The sequence below is a fragment of the Pseudoliparis swirei genome, chromosome 11, assembly GCF_029220125.1.
Source record: "Pseudoliparis swirei isolate HS2019 ecotype Mariana Trench chromosome 11, NWPU_hadal_v1, whole genome shotgun sequence".
Taxonomy (NCBI): Eukaryota; Metazoa; Chordata; class Actinopteri; order Perciformes; family Liparidae; genus Pseudoliparis; species Pseudoliparis swirei.
In genome coordinates this window covers 20421899-20442055 of record NC_079398.1, presented here as the reverse complement: position 1 = coordinate 20442055, position 20157 = coordinate 20421899, and the positions used below count along the sequence as shown (strand labels likewise).

The following is a 20157-nucleotide window of genomic DNA, read 5'->3' as shown; positions in this document are numbered from 1 at the left end:
GACATTTAGTTTTTTATTATCCAACAACAAAAAAGCAAATACTTTATTAAAAATAATATCTCAAACCACTTACCAACAAAAACAAGTCAAAAAGCTACATTTTCAGAAAAAAAGGAAAAAAACGGAGAGAAATGAGTAGTTCAGTACAAAATAAGACTGGGTGATTTATTAATCTCATGAAGACCATTAATACAAAGCAGTTAAAAGGCCACATACCATCAAATAAACCGACTGCTGGATCAAGCTGTTACAGTGCCACTGGAGGAAAACCGATCTGTGATTCGGTCGGGGGGTTAAAACAAAAACAATAACAAAAAAACAAACGGAAAACAAAAAGACAAATTTGGCAAAATCAACCCCACCAATACTGGCTCGGGAAACTTGGGGGAACTGGACAGAACACGAGTTGAAGGCAGGGAAGCGATTGGACTTCAGCCGTCGATTAAAAAAAAAAAACTCCGAAACGGCCGTTTCACCTCGAGTTTGATCAGATGTTTAATCGTCAGGGAGACGAGGAGAAAGGGCACGAGATTATTTGCTCCTCATCCTGCCGACGACGTCCTGCTCGCGGTCGTCAGACACTCAGGCGTTTGTGCCTCTTAGAGACGTCATGTGGACAAAAGGAGAGGAGGAGGTGGTGGTGGATCTGTGTTTTTTTTCTATCCATATATCCATGTAGAAAGTGAGTTTGAACAGTTGCATAGGACCATTGCATTTACAAACATGACCTATAACAACTGTGGCTCTTCAACAGTACAGCCTAAAGTGCACAAAGTGTGTTTCTCAGAAGAACAAAAAAAAAAGAGAAAAAGAAAAGTCAAATTCTTCACTATGCTCAAATACTGGCAACTGAATATCGGTCTTTGTGTATTCAACTGCAACTTTAATACAATCCCAACCTCCGTTTAATGAATGTTAGCATTAAAAAAAATCTTTTAAAAAAGGAGAAAAAGGCGATTAGTAGGATGTACAAAGTGAAGCACATGTCTAAGTAAGTGCTCGGCGGACTGAACTGTATTCTTTTTTCTTTCTTTCATTGCTTTACAACAGCTACGGGGGGGCGGGGAAGAAAAAAAATGGCTTTCCTCAGTTAATACTCCCAGTTGTTCAACTGGAGATTGTCTGTAAGTAAGTTAGTGACAGTGACCTGTTTTTTTTCTTGTTTTGTTTTTTTAGTTTTTTTTATCCGACTGTAGCAGCATTGATTAGGCAATATTCGACTGAACAGATGCGGATGAGGGTACAATACAACGGGAGGGGAAGGGGGGGAACTTGCCACTTTATACAAATTATTTAGTTAGTGTATACATGTTATATATACACAGTATCCACAAACATGTACAATTTCATAGTGTATAGCTTTGTTCTAAACATTACATAGGCAACTTTATTTTTTTTAGCATTTTAGACACCATTTGCTTATTTCAGTAAAGTAAAAAAAAAAAAAAAAAAAGGCACATCTGAGCATGATGCATGGATTATTTCAGTCTTTCCAAAAGAGAAACAAAATGTTTTCAAGCAGAGAGAGAAAAAAAAAAAAAGAGAGAGACAGAAAGAAGAAGTTGGGTTCAAAGGTTCCTCTTTTTCATGGTGTTTTTTTTTCTTTTTCTAAAGGTACGTCGAGCAGCCGCCGGGGGGAGCCGACCCCGCTCTGGTTAGGAGGTCGCGTGCTTCCAGTGCCGAGTTTTCATACCAATGAAGACGAGTTGGTCACGGGGGCTTTTGGAGAAGAAGAGCAGTGTCACGACAGCAGCGCACGTCTGTGAGGGGATCGGTTAAGACATCAGCTTTTTGGAAGAGTTGGAGAGAGAAACGCGTCCGGCTCCCCCCGCCTCGGTGCCGGGTCGATATCGTGGCAGACCCCCCCCCCCCCCGCTGTCGCGCCCCGCCGAGGGACCTCCTCAATAGTCTGATCGGGGGGAAAAAAACCTGCTGACTCGGCCCAAACTCGATGTGCAAACAATTTGTGGCTGCGGAGAGGCCCGTCTTCAGATAAAAACAGTCGGGACAGTTTTGACTCGCGTCTATACAGTCACAGTGTACAGTTGAGATACATGATGATTGGGGGGGGGGGGGGGGGGAGATTCAGTGTCGCCTCCGATTATTTTAATGTCAAATTTGTAAAAAGAAAAAAAATATCCCTTTTCCCCCTGCATAAAATAAGACTTTGGCAACTGTTTGTTTATCAGTTCGTAGGAAGAAAGAAAAAAAACACGTGAATGGAAATGTTTGCTGCTCACAGCCTCGTGAAAGAGCGACGTCTGAGCGGAACGTGGAGGAGGAGGAGGAGGAGGAGGAGGGAGGTCTTAACGATCCGGGAGCTGCAGCACGACTCCAGATCATGTCAATGCCCAAAGAAACAAACGCATGACCTGTTGACGCGACAGAGTCCAAGGCCCCCACATTCAGCCCCGCCCTGACAGAGGGGAGGGGCGTGGGGTTCAGAGTGTGAGGGGTGAGAACTTTCATCAGGAGCAACAGTCCCGCTCCATGTGGACCAAAAAGACACAAAACACTCGACTCCTTGTTGTTTATTAGCTGGCACACCGGTGAGGGTTTCTCATTGGCACAGAGGGTTTATGTTATGATGAAGGCGGAGCTACTGATCCCCTGAGAGGCACAGCGGGGAGGTGATTGGTCGATGCAGAGGGCGGGTGGGTGGAGTTAAGTGTGTGTGTGTGTGTGTGTGTGTGTGTGTGTGTGAGGAGCAGTGTTATTCGTTCTGATCAGTAGCTTTGAGTCCACTGTTTGCAGGAGACGGTTTGAAGTTTGCATTTCAAGATAACCTCCTGGTGTTTAAAAAAACCCGACAACGCAGACTCACTGGCTGCCGTCGGTGTTCTCCACCAATGAGAGGCCTCGTAGCGGCGGCGGCTGCAGCAGCAGCTCCCTTTTGTATGTCTTTGGTGGGAGTTTGGGGAGTTGTGGGCTGGAGTTGTGGCGCGGGGGGACAGGCGGCGCGGTGATGGGAACCGGAAGCGGGTAGAGGCTGTTCTGGCTGGCGCTGAGCGGGCAGCTTCGCCTGGGGATGCGGGGCGACGGCGTGCTGGGCGGCGTGTTGGGGGAGCTGGGCGAGCTGCTGAAGTCCCAGTGGTATCGGCCCACGGGGGAGGGCTGCATGTTGAGCGGGTAGTTGATGAAGATCTCGGGGGGCCGCTGGGGCACCGGGGGCGGCGTGTCGGGCAGAGGGTCGCGGGGCGGCGGCGGCGGAGGGCTGGGCAGGGGGCCGTCCATGGGGGGGCCGTTGTAGAGCAGCGGTCGGGGTTGGTTCCTGGGCAGAGGGGGGGGCAGCCGGGGGGGGATGGCCGGGGGGCTGTCGGACCTGGAGCTCAGCTGAAAGAGACACAACAGACCAGAAGTCAGAAGACGATTATGAGATGAGAAACAAGAAAACATTGTTACACTTTAACACGTCGCCGAAGAAGTTGAGACCGTGGGTTCAAACACCGTGTTAATGCATTCATACGGCCAGTCAGCATCTTCACTAATATACAAGCGGATCTCTGTGTCTCCTTCAGGCCAGTTACAGGGTTCTTACACAATTTGACCGATGGATTTCCATGACTTTAATTAAGCCCCATTGCACCACCTGTGGTGCATATTTGATATTGTGTTCTAAACTGTCTATAATATTATAATAAACATGAGCAAATATATTGATGTTGTACATCAAATTAAAGAAGACAACTGGGGCTACAAGTATCAGTGAGCCATTTAAACACAACTCAAACACCAACTGAAATAAAAATACAAATATCATAATCATAATTTTGTCAGGTGTCGGCCCACTCAGAACGTTTCCGTAGCTAGCGACATGTAGCTTTGTGCAATCATAAAAGAAGAGATGTTCGAAAGCAAGAGGACTTCACACAGATTCTAAATATCTTTACAGAATCCTTCTGCACCAAAGTATCATGGAGATATAAGCCAAAGAACACAGAAATATTAATCGCTTCATAGCTTTACATTCAGCAAATTCAACATACTTTTGTTCTTGAGAAGAAGAAAAACGTTTCTCTCCCCTGCATTCCATCTGGCATGGCGTTAGTGTGTGTGTATGTCCCTTTAAAAACCAGGCGGACTTTTGGGGAAGCGTCATAGTCAGCTGTCAGGAAGTTCAATTTCAGCGAATCGGATTTCACATTTCAAATATGGCAACGCCTTTCTGTCTCCTATTGGCTCACAGTGCTGTCAATCTTGTCTTTCTTGGTACCAATCAATTCTATTGGCTCTAAGTATTCCAATGACGTGTCGTTCTTTAAAATCCGCCCTTCCCCGGCGGAGATATCTGCGCGCGCAACAGCTGCGCTGTGACAGATCCAAAAACCGGCTTTACGCACAGCACGCAAGCGCACAGCACCACTTTGTTTGATCGTTTTTTTATCTTTGATTTACTGTTTTAAAGCCACATAATGATGTATTTGCATGTATTGATCACCACAAGTAAAAGTGAAAGTGAAATAAATGGTTTGGTACATGAGAAAACAAACGGCACAGATGGTGCTTCAATGTGCCCAAATGCAAATTTTAGAGACCTCGCCTAAATTATCTTTACTAAAAAGTCTCCAACTATTGTTCTGCTTTATTTTTTCTGAGTCAAACTTTGCAGAGAGTCTGTTCACAAGTTGTATTATTATCTGGGTGATTTTAGGCCTTTGCTGTGCACCCATCCAGGATATATTCATCCTGAAAGTGCTTTTTTTTCTAATCAAACCTGAAACTTCTATGAAAATAGAAGATTCATCTTTATTCACTCTTAACCAGTAACATATATGCAAATATTTACACATCTGAACAAAAGCTCACATGTGTTCCCTTTATTATAACACCAACATTATTCAAATAGCTTGTGTGGTTGCAGAGCTACACCCTTTTTAGTTTGGGTATGTCATTTCGAGCAGAAACCTAAAAAACCGGGTGGGGTTCAAGAGGTTAAACCAAATTTCCATGACCAAACTGAAATCTCGGTTTATACATGAAAAAGTGAGAACATTTAGTCTTTAAACAATGTGAATTCCAAAGCATACAGTCTCCATTCAATGAAACAAATGAATAAGAGACCATATTTTGATTAAAAGAATAAACACTTGCTTGGCCAACGAATTTTCCAGTTAAGGTGCGTTCACTTGCAACGCGGGGAGAAAAAAATTGCGCCGCCAGTAAGAGAGCGTACGGCGGCTTATATTTTGAGTCTTTTTTAAATGAACATGTGATTATAACAAATTTCCATGACTTTTCCAAAACTTCTGTGATTTAAGTTTTTTCCATGACTTTTCCAGGCCTGGAAATGACCATTTTAAAATTCCATGACTTTTCCAGGTTTTCCACGACCATACGAACCCCCTGCAGTTAGTGATGCGTCACAATTTGCCAAAACACACCCTGCAGGAATATTTGCGCCGGTGCAGGAAAGTGGCCACCGACTCTGCGACTCTCGTCTACCCTGTAATACAGAGCGCCTCCTCGGCGGCGACGGGCTGAATCGGCATTGTGTCAACTCGTTTTTCGAGGACTTAAATGTAACGGCCGTTCATTCATATAGAAAAAGTGTCGCACTATGGCTTAAAAAAAAAAAAAAAAAGGCGTCGTAACCACGGGAACAACTGGTGGGAAGCAATGCCCTGCTCTTACTTTGGCTTCAGAGATTGCGTCTTTCCGTCGCGGCGGCAGAGGAGGAGGCTTCAGCAGCTCCTCCCCGAGGTGGTGGAGGCTGCCGCAAGACACCGACTGGAACTCTGGAGGAAGAGAAGAAAGAAAAAAAGACACTCGCAGAGTTAAAATAAACAAACGTGTGTCGGTGAGCCGTCGGGAACAGACCCCGCTCACCGTCACAGCACACGGGTCACAAAGTGGGTGGAACAGAATTAATGACAGAAAAGGAATCAGGATTTTAAAAAAAATAAAAAAAAAGACTTCATTGACAACAGAAAAGCCCAAACTCACTTGAAGGCGGCAGAAGAACAGGAGCAAATATGGTGTTGCTACCTGTAAAATTTAGAAGACGGAGAAGTTGATTGATTTCTCAAGAAAGGTACATGCCATCATTCAGAAATAGAACTCTCCACTTCGCCAGTTGGAGTTGATTCTTTTCAATATTAAAAGAACCATCGAGGGGAACCGACTCCACCAAGTCCTGGGACGCCGTACATCAGTAGAAACACAGTAATCAGGAACCTCTCCACCCGATTCTCAAGAAAGGGAACAAAAGACGTCCCGGTGCCGAAATTCGGAGCGTCGTCCGAACTCACCGCCGTACGAGCTGCTGAAGTCGTGATCCAAGAAGACGGAGCTGAGGTCGGAGGAGGCCGACTGCGGGGGGGTCGGCGTGTTCGGCGACGTGGGCACCGAGGCCGACGCCGCCGTCGTGGTCGTGGTCTCCGGCTCGGTCTCGGCGATGCTCCGGAAGGTGATCTTGTGTGGCGGCTCCCTCTCCAGGGGCACCGGGTGGCCCTTCAGGGTGCCAGAGGTAGACGTTCGCACGGGCCGGATCCCCGGGGACTTCAGAGTGTACAAGGTCTTCCTGGGCTGCAGGGCGAGGAACACACATCCCACGGTGAGCGCGACAAACTCCTCTTTCTCCGAGTCGGAACAGAGTGCTTCCTGGAAACCGCCCACTGAAGCGGTTGGCACTTAAATGTCTCCTCACCTCAAAGTAATGTTTCATCTAAAACACAGGTGTCAAACACAAGACCCGCGGGCCGAATTGCAGCCCGCCGCGTCATTTTATGCGGCCCCTGACGGCTTGAAAGACACATGATCAACTTTATATCCTGTGCTTTTATTTTGAAGGTTACACATTTTATGGATTTGTATTATAATATTAGAGACATGTTCTTGTGTACAATATTTCCACTCTCCAATAAACAAATGCAAAGAGAGTTATTTAACAATATGTTCGGGAGTAGTTGATACAGTGCTTCAGGTACACCGGCCCTTTAAGAGGCGGCCACGATGCTGATGTGGCCCAGGGTGAAAATGAGTTTGACACCCCTGATCTAAAAGAACAACTGACACTTTAATCTACATAAACACGATTCGACTGGTTTCACAGATTAACTGAAGGTATTTAAGCCTGAAACAGACATTTCAGCTTCTAATCAACAATATGAGAAACATATTGCCATCAAATAGGTTTGACTCAAAAGACCCAAACAATGCTTTTCTCAATGTGTATTTGGGACTCGAACGGGGCCCAGAACTGAACCTCGAGACGGCAACACTTACAAATCGAGGAGCCTGCCTGCAGTTCCGTGGCTCAATATCCAGAGACATCTTGAACAGGTAGTCGGAAAACTCCTTCTCACTCCTGTTGTCCATCGGGTTCAGGTTCTCGAAGAACCTCTGTGCACGAAAAAAACAACAACAACAAAAACCGTTTTGAGTTCAGGATCTTGCGAAACGCGCTGAATGAGAACATGATGAGAGCGCGCGCTCACCCGGATCTCGTGCTCCACCTTCAGACAGTAGGGCTGGTTCTGGTACTGCTGGATCTCTCCTGTGATTTCAGCCACTTTCCTCCTCTTGCTGAAGTTGATCAGCTCCTTGCCGTGGCGCTTGAGGAAGTCGGGGTTGCCTTCCTCCGTCTTCAGGATGTTGGTTAAATAGATACCTGAGGATGACGATGGTTGGTCAGGTTGAAATATAGGAATAACTATTTTAACCCTTATTTTAGAAAAAAAGAAAGCCTAGAAAGGACTTACCAAAAAAAGGCACACAGGGTGGGTTTATTGACTTGAGTTTGGCCAAGTACTTCTTAAAGTGGTCCTGGCTCAGCTCCACAGCCTCTTCCAGGATTTTCTTTTTCCTCTCTGGTATTGCCTGCAGGAGGGAAAAAAGTCCAATAAATGAGGTTATGATTTTAGGATTGCGTTAGAAGGCATGCAACGAAATAGAGATCAGAACACTCACTAGATAATTGAATAAAGCAAAATGACATGGCAACAAGTGTGCATGTTTTTACTTTAAATGAAAGAGCGGCAAAAATAAAGGCATCATTCACAACTGGATAAAACATATTATTTGTTGTTAGTTATAACAATTAAACATATTTAGCCATTCACATTTTGTTAAGACTTACATTTTGTCATGACGTTTTCCCACTAAAATTAATACATTCACTATTAAATACGGGGCGGTGTTGTTCCATAACATGTGGCCAGTTTAATAAGTAATACAATACATTTTTCATCTGTTCAACATCTAAATCAAATAAATGCCCAACTGACTCTGTAAATGCGAGTAAGTTAACCCGCTTAGAGATAATAAAAAAAAAGTTTCACACATTCTTCTTCTAACCTGGCGCCAACATTACCCACAATGCAACTCAACCGGCAACAATAAAGTTTCTTACATTGAGGTTAAAAAGTAAAGACCACAGAGTGAAAAAATGCATCGGGAAAAGTTTCCTTCTGATGAAGATGGAGTTCCTTCCGACCGCTCCGCTGGTTCCACTCACCTCGAAGGTGTGGTCCAGCCTGTAGACTGGGACGGAGTTGATGGCGCTGACCACCTCCAGCACACCGTTGAAGTTGTTGAGCTCCTGGAAAACCTGCAGAATCTCAATGACCCGCGATAACACGGCCACCCTCTCTTCCAGGTTCATGGTCTCTACAATGCACCTGAGAACGACACACACACACACACACACACAGTTACATAGATACACACACACATATTTATATATATATACACACATATTGTATATATATACATTGTATATATATATATACACACAAATATATACACACACATATATATATAGAGATAGATATATATATATATATATAGAGAGAGATATATATATCTCTACATATATATATCTTAGAGATATACATATATATATATATAGAGAGATATATGTATATATCAATATGTTTCGTCTTTCCAAGACAATTCTGCTTTCTCGCTCCATCAAATACTTGAATCCTTGGACTCACTTCTCGAACCACAGTGTGAGGTTGGTGGTGTGGCGGATCATGCGGAGCAAGTTCGGCGAGTTCTTCTCTTTGTCCTCTTTGGTCCAGACGCTGCCGACCAGCTCGGACGGCCGGACCGCCCTGCCGAGGAACACAGTTTGTAAGTTTCAGACGGGCACGGAAACAATTCGATCCGAACCTGAAAGACGTTCATCCTTTCACTCATGGCTCATCTCTCTTGTTTATCAGAATCAGAGCCGTTCATTAGTGCGTTACACCGACAAGGATGTCGCCACGGTGAATGACGCACAACAACAGACAAATGGCGCAATAGTACAAGACATTAATTGGAAATGGAAAATCGACAGTAAAATACGATAAACAAACTAATTTGAGTCTTCCTCCACCTGTACAGCTCCGATTCGAGCACAGTCAGCTGGCGGGCGATCTCTATGGGATGAAGGGTCATGAGGTCAAACGAGTCCACCTGGCCCACTCTGCAGATGTGCCACTCGATGGGAGGAGGTGGGCTCTCGAAGGTGATGTTGTGGCTGACGCCGTTGGACTGCGTCTGCAGCTTCCTCCTGATGATCTTATTGATAGATTCCACCCACTTTCTCATCGACTTGCCTACATTTTTTTTTTTTTTTTAAACACAGATTTTCACGTCAAGTATCCTGTATCGATGCGTTTTGCTGAGTTAAATATGAGAGAGAACCTTAAAACAAACAGGATTTAGTCTTAATTGTGATTTGGGAGCCACACACAGGCAGCAGTCTCCACCTGCCACGAACAAGTTAGACTCCAAACGTCTCAGAAACAATAAATTATGTGTAAAAAAAAAAAATCTGTTTTAATGATACTGGGTACGTTTCAATCATTAAAAGATAATTATTTGAGAGATTACTGATTACGGATGTCTGAACATGAGCAGTTCTGACCTCTCAGCTGAATCCTGCTGGAGATGTACTCCTCTAATCGACTCCTCAGCTCCGGATCGTTCTCAAAGTCGTAGAAATGATGTTCGACCCACTGACGGAAAACGTTGAGAACCCTGTGAGGCAAAGACACGTCGACAGTATTAACCCATTAGATGCATCGTCCTCCACGCGGACACTTGTGCCCAATGACATCATTTTACATTCATGTAAAACAACAAAGGAAACAAACATGTTCAACTTGACAATTTATTTATTTTTAACTTTATTGGACAATTGGTAAAAGAAAGACCGGAAAGAGGGCCGAGAAAAAAAGGTACGACATCCAACGCGAGTTGCTGGAATTTGCACCAGAAATGTTGCGGTTGTAAAAAAACATAAATTAACAGTATAAAAAAACACATTAACTATATAATAAAAGTCAGCCACAGCGCTGCAACTATTAAACTGCCATGGAGCTCTACCAACCACATTTATTTTAAATAGTAGATGAACTGACGGAGAGGTCTGTAGGATAGAGACATGTCCTTAATTGAACAGTTTCTGGCTGTTGGCCAATGTTTAGTCTTCACCCTGTCAGTTCACGTTTCTTTAAAGGGTGTGTATTTAAAAATAGAAACAGTAGGAACGTTTTTTATGTGATTTTTTTTAAAGGGCAAAAGCTGTGCCTGAAGAGCTATTTTTATGTACTTTGAGTCTCCTGGATTTGAAGTACACTGCTGGACCACATTGCAATGTTTAGAACAATAGACCACCCAGACTCAAAGGACGGTTCCTGTCATTTTCGCCGATCTTTGCTCAAACACTGAAGGATTATTACCGTGAGTGTTTATAATGCGCGTCTGTTCCCCAACGTAGGAACCTCATTACCGACTTGCTGCAATGTTTTGATGTTTCCCAAAACACTGCGGCTGCAGAGCACATCACAGACAATGTGTTTTAACGGTTTCTATGACGAAAGTTTGCAGGATTTTATTGCTGCTGCCCTTAACTGCAGTTTGATACCGAGAAGCTCAGAGTTTTTAAAATGGTACTTACGGGACTATTCCTGAGTCGATTGCTCCTTATAAGGACACAAAGACTTATGCAAAAGTGATTCTGTGGCTCACTGAGAAGGTTCGGGCCTTAGCGGGAGAACGCGAACGAGAACAACAACAACAACAGCAGACAAAGACACGCAGAATCTTTTGTGGCATTTTGAAAAGGTCTTGCTGGGAAATAAAAAGAAAAGGTGGAAGAACTACTTTTTCCATTTCATCTGCTCGTTTCAAAGACTCATGGGTATACACTTCTTAAAACAAAAACATTATTATGTGACCAATTGCATAATTCCACCTGCAAAAATAACCTTTTAAAACTTCATAGTGTTGACAACGCAATTTAATTTGACCACGGCAGATTTAAGATGAACAATAAGCAGTTTAAGTCCGGAATGCTTCTTTTTTTAACAAACGGGATAGTTTGCAGAATTTATAGGATATAATTCTTTTCAGAAATATTTTTTTATATCGTTTAATCACCTGAAACTAAAAATCTTTATGTATTGAGCGTTTACATATAAAATAAGGAGCCGGTCCTCATCATAGAGTCCACCGCCATGTTTCCACAGTAACCCAGAACGGACAAACCAAACACCGGCTCAAATTAGCTTCTTTTGCATTCCTTCGTTGCCCAATAGGCCACCGTAGTTCTCCAAAACACTTGCGAAACTGCGGTAAGAAACGTTGTGGGTCCTAAAGTATCAGGCAACGGTCCCGATGCGATACAGACGGCATCACCGCGCCTTTGCACTTGGCGGACCTCGTTACCAGTCTTGGAAGGAGACGAGTGAGCCGTGTGCGGTTCAGTTGGCTGCAATCTGCAATCGCACCACTAGAGGCCACTAAATCCGACAGTACACTGGCCCTTTAATTAACTTGGCGCTATAGAAATGAAATCTAATGCGTTTATCGCAGTGGCTGCTCTTCATCCTTGTGAGTCCTTACGGAAAACAATCAGCTGTGGTTGGTCGGCTATCGTACCTGAGTTGGACCGGCTGCACGTATTCCTTCCGGAATCTCTGGAGCTCGGCCGCCATTGGCTGGTCGCCGTTCCAGAGAGCCTGTCGGTCCTCCTCAGTCGGTTCTGGCTCAGGGATTTCAATCCTGGAGGAAAACAACAATCAAGACACGTGATATTTCAAAACGTCCCGGGCACCCACAACACCACCGTGACTGACGGACGCATTTTCCAAAAAGAATACGGCTCGTACATGAAAATATAGTGACCCGGATAAACGTACCTGTCTATCAGCAGAGTAAGAAGCTCTTGTGGTTTGCAGAACGATCGGTACGTTGTAAGAAATGTGCGCACAAAGTTAGGATCTACAAACGGATGAAACAGATTAGATAACAAACAGACAACAAACACCACGAGGCATCTTTGCAGAATAAACATTGGAGTGAGCAGAGCGACTCGTCTCTTAGCCAGAAGCCGCATTGCAGCAGCTTACCAGCATACATGTGGTAGGTGAGCCTCTCGATGAGCTTGACCACTGTGCCGGCCTTGATGATGGGGATGCCGGTTTTGCTCTGCACCTTGTCCTCAAACACAATATTCTCCTCAGAGTCCTGCACGGCAAAGCGGTAAACCTCCGGGGAGGGCAGCCTTAGAGGATGCGCCTGTTCCTCGTGCTGCAGCACCGTGTCCAACATGCGGTCCAAAGTGGAGCGGTACTGCAGCGTCACCAGCCCCGCCATCCACGCCGCCTTGTCCTCCGCCGTCCGTGCACAGAAAACGGCACAGTTCTCGTCCTTCCCGATCAGTTCGAAGGCGTGCCGCAGCTCTGCCGAGTCCTCGCGGTCCACGATGCGGATCTTCCGCAGCACAAACTTCTCCTTCAGGCGGTACTCCGCCCCGCTGCCCGAACCCGGGAGCCGCGAGCTCTGATTGGCCTTGCAACTTATCATCAGGCCGTCGAACAGGAAGTTGTGTCTCTCGTGCTTGGCACCGGCTCGCAACAGCGGCCCCTCCAGGATGAACTCGCTGCAGCACTGGCCGATGTCTTTGCCCTCCCAGCCGTCGATGCTCTTCTGGATCTCGTTCATGCGCTTGATGGCGAGTTGTTTGCTACGGACCTGCCTGCTGTACAGGCGGTACATGGGCTCGCTGCGAGGGGGGCGGGGCGAAGAGTCAGAAAAACAAAAGAATCAAACATTAAACCACTGAAATATCACATCCCACGGCGGGTCTGAGCCCCTGCAGCTGCGGGACGCTCCAGCTCCAACAGCATCTTTCACGTGCCGACAGGTTTACCACAATGTGAATCGTGATCGATGCTCGTAGAAGAGGCGTACCCGGGTTTGCGGCGAGGCTGGTGCTTGGTATAGATGCGCTCCACGCTACATTGAAGGTTGAGCAGCGCCGTGATCGCCTGTTTCAGACACTCTCGGTCATCTTGGTCTTGACTGCGCTCCTGAAGTTGCTGGAAGAAATGTCAGAAAACACACACATCAGATATATATTGCTGCATTTTATAATACAGAAGTCTATAGATGGAGCAAATGGACTTTCTGGACCACTTAACACGCGTCTACACGACATCACAGTCACCCAAACCTCAGAGCAGGGGCTGCACAGGTGTTTCTAATATCATCATCAATAACTGCATTACACGTAGCCGAGCCAACTTCAGAGGTCTGTTTTATGAAATGTCTTTGTCTTCTTCCTCGTCATCGTTCACACCGGTGTCGCAATGTCTGCGATTCAAAAGCCGCACGGCAACAACAACACATCCATGTGGAATACAGTTACATTCAGCAGACCCGGAATACAATTTCAACAGGATGTAGAAATACCGGAAAGATTCCTAAACTGAACTGAAGGAATCACACAAAAGCACCACTTGAAGTGTTTTGCTCGTCTGATTCTCGGAAATAACTTATCTAGCATGAAGTAAAGCATAAAAAAAACTGACAACGGATTTAGTCCACTAATCAAATAAGAGCCCTATTATAGTGATATTTAGACGATATACAGAGGCATAAATCATAGCTAACGGCTAACCGAGGATCAAATGAGGCGCATTGTTGGCTCCGAGATCAGGAGCTTTGAATCTTGGCACGATAATGCCACAAAACGTCAAATCCAGAACGTTTATCATGTAACACTAACCAGAGACGTGATGGGCTGAATCAAAAGGAAACCAAAAACCAAAGACAGAAAATGGAACAATTACTCTAGAAACACTGAAACCGCGGAGGAAGGCGATCTCGACTTTGCTTTTGTGTCGTGACATACCTGCAGCAGCTCAAAGTAGTGCATACAGTGGTATACTGGGACCATCATCAGCTGTGGAAGGACATACTGGACGGCCTCCTTGAAGCCTTCGGCCACCGACTGGAGACACAAGAGACAGAGGAACGGTTGGTGGAAGACATCAGGGACAGATTTGAACCAACCATCTTGAGACTCAGAGCGTATTCTACTTATCACACACATCATCTTTACTCTGTGGAACCAGCGGGCGTAGCCCTCAAATTCTCAAATTTGATTGTGATTCATAAAAAAAGAAGAACATGTTCAATAGCGTTGTCGAGATAATCACATTCATCTTTAATTTAGTTTAATGTCTGTTTTGGCAAAAATAATTAGACTTTATATGAATGTAGTGCAGTGAAGAGAAATATATAAATTAAACAAAACTGTAAATATATTTAAATAAAGATAATTAAAAGAGGTGCTTGAATATTTATTATTATTCGTAACATGAGATATTTTCATTTTCATCATGGTTAATGGGTATCGGTAATACCATTATAGCAAGCTTAAAACTAATATATTTTCTCCTTCAAGTTTAGACAAACATAAAAAAGAAATAAAAAACACATTTATATGAAACATTCATTTTCACCTCCTCATCTGTGTATTGTATCGCGTTTCCAACCCTAAATAGCTGTAAGACGAGGACGGTTGAAATGTGCACGTTTCAGAACATAAATGAGACTGAAGCGACGGGCAGGAGGGAGCAGCGGTGGACCGAGTGAAGGCTTCTGGGTAACCGGAGAGGAGGCCGTCATCGTATCCATTTAAATCTGCCCGTTCCCCTGATAGGAGACTCAGAATCAATATGCTACTACTCAGACTGTGTGGGGAGGGGAGGAGATGGAGAGGGAAAAGAAAAGAAATAAAAGACATCAGCTCCCTGACGCACACTGGTGGACAGCCGGGGGGGGACGACGACGACGGGGACAATGACCTAAGTTTAGATTGCGTTATTGATACGTCAGCATCCTGCAGGTTTACAAATCATCTGCGTGCGTTAGAGCTACACATTTAGACGCATCCTAATCAGCAGCACTCTGCATTTGGCTTGATTTGGGTGCATTGCTGGTATTATGCATTTGGCGTGTGCGCCTTGGTACAACGAATCAAGCGCTCCCGACACACAAGTAAAGAAACGGACTGTGATTAACCTAAAATATCGTTGTTTTTCCTTTCCAACAACACAGAACAGTTAAGGCATGTTACTAAAAATTGCGTCATGTTTTTATAAGCTACCCGGCCACGAGCTCCAGCCTAATATGAACGACATGTTTGAAGGTGGTATTGATTTTCTAATCTGAACTCAAGAAAAAGAATCCGGATATTTCCCAAACCGTCCATCTAAAGATAGGATTAACCATTTGGTAGTACAATTATAAAGTATATTGTTGATTTCAATTCAATTCAGTTTATTTTGTATCGCCCAATATCACACATTTGCATCTAAAGGGCTTTACAATATGTACACAAATGACATCCCTGACCTTTGACCTCACATCGGATCAGGAAAAAACCCTTTCACGGCGGAAAAGGGGGAATAAACCTTCAGGAGAGAACAGAGGAGGATCCCTCTCCAGGATGGACAGAAGCAATAGATGTCATGTGACCAGAAGGAATCATTACAGAGTTACAACACATTCAATGAATATGACAGATTGTATGAATAGTTTGAGTTATCCTCGCCAAAAATGATCATGTACAAAATGCCAATGATGAGCCAATGTGGTTTCTTCTACGCGCCGATAATCCGCTTGAAGATCCCAAACTACACCAACGTTTCAAAGTGAACGAGAGGGGCTTTTTTCCCATCCGATCCGAGCAGGTAAAGAGAAAGTTGACATTGCGTTGGATAACGTGTTAAAACGAGTCTCCACAGGAGCCCGCATCATCGCGGCGGCAGCCTAAATATAAACACGCGGTAAGAATACGGTGCAGAGCGACGGCGGCGGGAACAACATGTTCCCGTTTCACAGAGCTGCGTGAACCCGAGTCGTGGGTCTTCTGCCGTCTTAATTCACAGCTTATTTTCAACATGAAAAAGCGCCTCGGGCCACCAGCCCCCCCACTCCACCTCCACCTCAGGAGAAAAATGGCCCGCAGTGTGGCTGCCTGGTCTATTTTTAAAAAGGCGATGTAATTTACCCACAATGCCAGACGCTGCAGAGTGCTCGACAGACACATCCATCTGACAGAGCGGGGAGGGAGATGGAGTCGAGAAGGATGGAGTGAGGAAAACGAAGTACGTGCAACGGGACAAAAGCTGGAGAGGCAGAAGAGCTGATGATGATGACACCACGAGGGGTTCAATCTGCACTACAGCAAACGTGGTAATATGGATGCATTCACCATGCCAGGTGCTGCGGAGGACAACGTGCACGTGACGGTCATGTTGGAACCAAATTAATTGTTTTAAAGACGGCGAGGAGACGAAGGCCATCGGGTCGGAGGGGAAATACCAGCGTGGTCGGTTCACGGTCTCTCTCACTCTTATTATTATGCTATAAAGAGAGTGAACCTTTGTTTTTTGGACTGTGATTTAGACTCGCTGAATGACTCACTGTCCGTCAGAAAAATGTGATGTCATTTTATATTAATGGAGAAAACGAATCGGCTAAAGCAACAACAAAAATTATCGATTGTTGCATCATCAAACCAAAACGACATCGTCTTTCACATTTAGGGTCCAGTTAAGTCTGGTATTTATACCACCACATAAAAGAAATAAAATTTGAAACGGTTGCCAGTTGCAAATTACAATTTCTGTCAAGTGACGGATCATTTTTGCCCTAAAATTTAGCTGAAACTCCAAAAACTCATTTAGTTAACGATCACGAGGAAGAAAAGCTGCACATTTGAAGAGATGGAACCTCTAAAGAATAGTTTTAAACTGACTGAAAGGATCGATACATTTTCAAAACAGATTGGATTATTTTCTGTAGATCCTCCAATTAAATCCCTCCGCCGCATCTAGACGAAATAAATAAATATTGCGCCAACGTGTCTACTTCAGGTTCTGACCGCGTCGTGGCCTTCAAGAGAAATTGCAAAAGTGCAACAATGAAACGCGTGTGATTTTTTAGCGGTGCTACAGTGCCAAAATAAAGCTGTATATTTAACTCTTGTGCCCTTTCCCCCACACAATGAGTACATGAAAATAAACAGTGGGTGTGGGCAATCGGAGCACAGTGCCATCGGTGTTGATCTTACTGGGGTTAGACCGGCGGTTCGAGGGTAAACGCCGCTGCAGCAGGACGACGGAAGAAAAGTCTCTGAATAAAAAGATCTCAATATCCATTTTGACAAAAACGGCAGAAAACTCGCTGGCCTGAGAAAACACCGGCACATATTCCATCTTCAAAAGGCGGCCGAGCTGCACCCCATCGAGCGTAATTCAATGCTATTCTTGTGAAGAATGTCCAAATAAAACAATGCGGCAGCAGTGAATAAACTGTACACAGGACGCCGGGGATGTCATGACATGCCCTCCGACGATGTCGGGAGGAATTCCAGCAGCTTCACTTCAAGGCAAAACAGGAACAAATATTCAGGCGCTGTTTGCTTGTGTAAACACATAAATGACCTACTTGCGCCTTCACATTTGAAAAAGATGCACGTCATTTTTTTGCTCGGTGAAGAAGGTTTACGTTTGAGAATGACGGGAAATGAGCGGGACACACGGCGGCTTCAACGGCCGTGCAGTTTGACGCCACGGCAATTAAATGGAATCGATTTAATAATCACAATTAGCGACGATACCCGGAGACATACTCTACCATTTATAATAAGTTAATATCGATCATTTATTCAACAGGAGTGAATTACTTCCAATCACATTTAAGAAATGAAGTTTCCAGATATTTTTATTTTGATAGTGTATACAATTTTGACTAATTCTTTATTGCACGAAGGACATCTGTACTCGTTAATTTTATTATTTTAGGAAATCGACAAGCTAAACTACAGTTTAACATAGTTAGTTTTATTGAATTTGAATGACTTTATAATATTTTAAATATTCACCGCACATTTAGCCAACACAACGGCCTTCTCATCAAAACTATAAGTGCAAAGGACAAAAAGACTAAATCTGGTCATAAACACCCGATTCTTGAAGATCACTTGTGCCACGTCCCCAAATGTAGAGAATCCTGAATTTACACATACTGCTTGTACCAACAACAACAACCTTTCTCTTTATCCATTCTTCTGTATGGCATTTACTCAACGAGCCCAGACGAGCAAGCATCTTACCTGGAAGTAGAGGCCGGCGGTTGACCGCGCCATCAGGTTGTTGAAGTGCTCGTGGAAATCCCTGCTGAGGATATCCTGAGACAAGGTCTCATAGGGGTCAAACGCCTGCTCCTAGACGGGGAAAGAATAACTCAACAGTTAATGTCCACACCTGACAGTATTCCTCCACTACGGCGAGGATGCATCGGATGAAAGCCGGTATCCAATGTGAAACATTAGCTGGCCGTATTTCAAGAATAATTATTTATTAAGCTGCTAATTTACGCAAGTGAACATTTTGTTTCTTTCTTTTAATGGAAAGTCAACCGGTTTACGCTGCGCATGCTGCAGACATGGTCAAAGTGTAGACGGCACAACCATCGTCAGAGGTCCGAGGATGGGCTTTTAAAAATGTCATGTGACTTGTATGTTAACGGAGAAGACGTTTTCTCTTCCCGTGCCAGGTGGCGTGGGGCTTTCTGGTTCGGTTAGTAGAACAACGAGGACTTTAAGTTCCTTGCTCGTCACTCTGGTGGCTATAAGAGGTGCGACAAAGCTTCTTTAATAAATTTGAAGTCATACATCAGATTCCACCATATAGAGCATTTTGACTTTGGGATCATGGCTACAAAAACATCCTCAACCTGTGGAGCATCTATACATATTTTCATGCATTTTTTTATACATCACAACTCAAAATCGGTTAATATATATTCGGCAACTTGAACTGGTGAGTTTGGTTGTTTTGGGGGGGAGAAGCGCTCCATACCTCTGCTAGATCCTCAAAGCAGCTGCCCACCAGCGGATGAGGGCTGCCGTCGGCCGTCATCTCCACGGCGTCCTCGATCAGTCCGAGCAGCTTCACCGTCAGCTCGTGGATGTCCAGGATGTTGCTGAAGATCACCTCCACATCCTGCACAACAAGAGGAACGTTAATTAAAAGGTGGGAGAGGTAGGACTGAATCTTTAAACCGGCTAGGAAAGGGAGAGGGATTAATCACCCCGCTTATCGCTTTATACTCTTATAAAAAGGGGGAACTCCATGGATTTGACACTTCAAAGTCTGTTTACAGGCCTCGAGTTGAGCTGCATTGTGGGTCATTTAGGTGCCAGGATAAAGACAAAAAAAGACTCCATCTCTGATCTGCTGCACCAAATTTTAATTTTTAGAGATTAGAGATTTACCGTCTCCAGGATGTGAAATACTGAGTTCACATGCACACACAAAAAAATGTGAGATGCAATAACATGATTGCAATAAAACATGTCCCCACACAGCTGGTCAGAGCAGATGAGTTTTGTTTCTCTCTTGCTTGAGGCAGTCAGTAAAAACTCACGTATTTAAGTTTCAGTTTTAGTCAAATTTAAGCATGAATTATATGGCTCAATGGATGAACTGCTCCGATTGAGGAAATTTTCTTTCATCCCGACATCAGCCATGCCGCCCACCCTTATATGGAAATAGTTTGATAAGAGATCACAATTACTATTCCCATGTGATGTTATGTGCTACCATTAACGTTTAAGATATTTCAATAATTTACCACCGTGTCCATGGCTTCAAGTAGGCGACTATTTTCCTTTAGATGCAAGAAATCTTCTTCCCACATGAAACTGACAACCACAGGACAATAAGATGCAAGCGAACACTCTGGAGGTGTTTCACCGTCGGCGCGCATCCCTGAAAGAGCTCCCCGTTCTTGGCCGACCTCCCTCAGATAAACAAACGCTAAAAACAAAAATAGTGGCGGGAGTGAGCGCCAAACAACAAC

General features: G+C 44.4%; 1 protein-coding gene across 3 annotated transcripts in view; it reads right to left on the bottom strand.

Moving 5' to 3' along the window:
* Positions 1-134: 134 nt before the first annotated feature.
* The window catches only part of sos2 (son of sevenless homolog 2 (Drosophila)), a 36225-nt gene continuing 16202 nt past the window's right edge, over positions 135-20157 (bottom strand). For 2 of the 3 annotated variants that reach the window (XM_056425522.1, XM_056425523.1), the window contains 18 exons: positions 19155-19298; positions 18407-18517; positions 14132-14230; positions 13189-13316; positions 12345-13000; positions 12135-12216; positions 11875-11997; positions 9857-9969; positions 9323-9545; positions 8937-9056; positions 8456-8618; positions 7701-7818; positions 7437-7609; positions 7225-7341; positions 6249-6525; positions 5944-5985; positions 5632-5735; positions 135-3333 (listed from right to left, as the gene is read on the bottom strand). In XM_056425522.1, coding sequence (XP_056281497.1) covers positions 2821-3333; positions 5632-5735; positions 5944-5985; positions 6249-6525; positions 7225-7341; positions 7437-7609; positions 7701-7818; positions 8456-8618; positions 8937-9056; positions 9323-9545; positions 9857-9969; positions 11875-11997; positions 12135-12216; positions 12345-13000; positions 13189-13316; positions 14132-14230; positions 18407-18517; positions 19155-19298 — 3306 coding nt within the window. In that variant the 3' untranslated portion in view covers positions 135-2820. The remainder of the gene's footprint in view (positions 3334-5631; positions 5736-5943; positions 5986-6248; positions 6526-7224; positions 7342-7436; positions 7610-7700; positions 7819-8455; positions 8619-8936; positions 9057-9322; positions 9546-9856; positions 9970-11874; positions 11998-12134; positions 12217-12344; positions 13001-13188; positions 13317-14131; positions 14231-18406; positions 18518-19154; positions 19299-20157) is intronic. The other variant, XM_056425524.1, reaches the window with a different exon arrangement.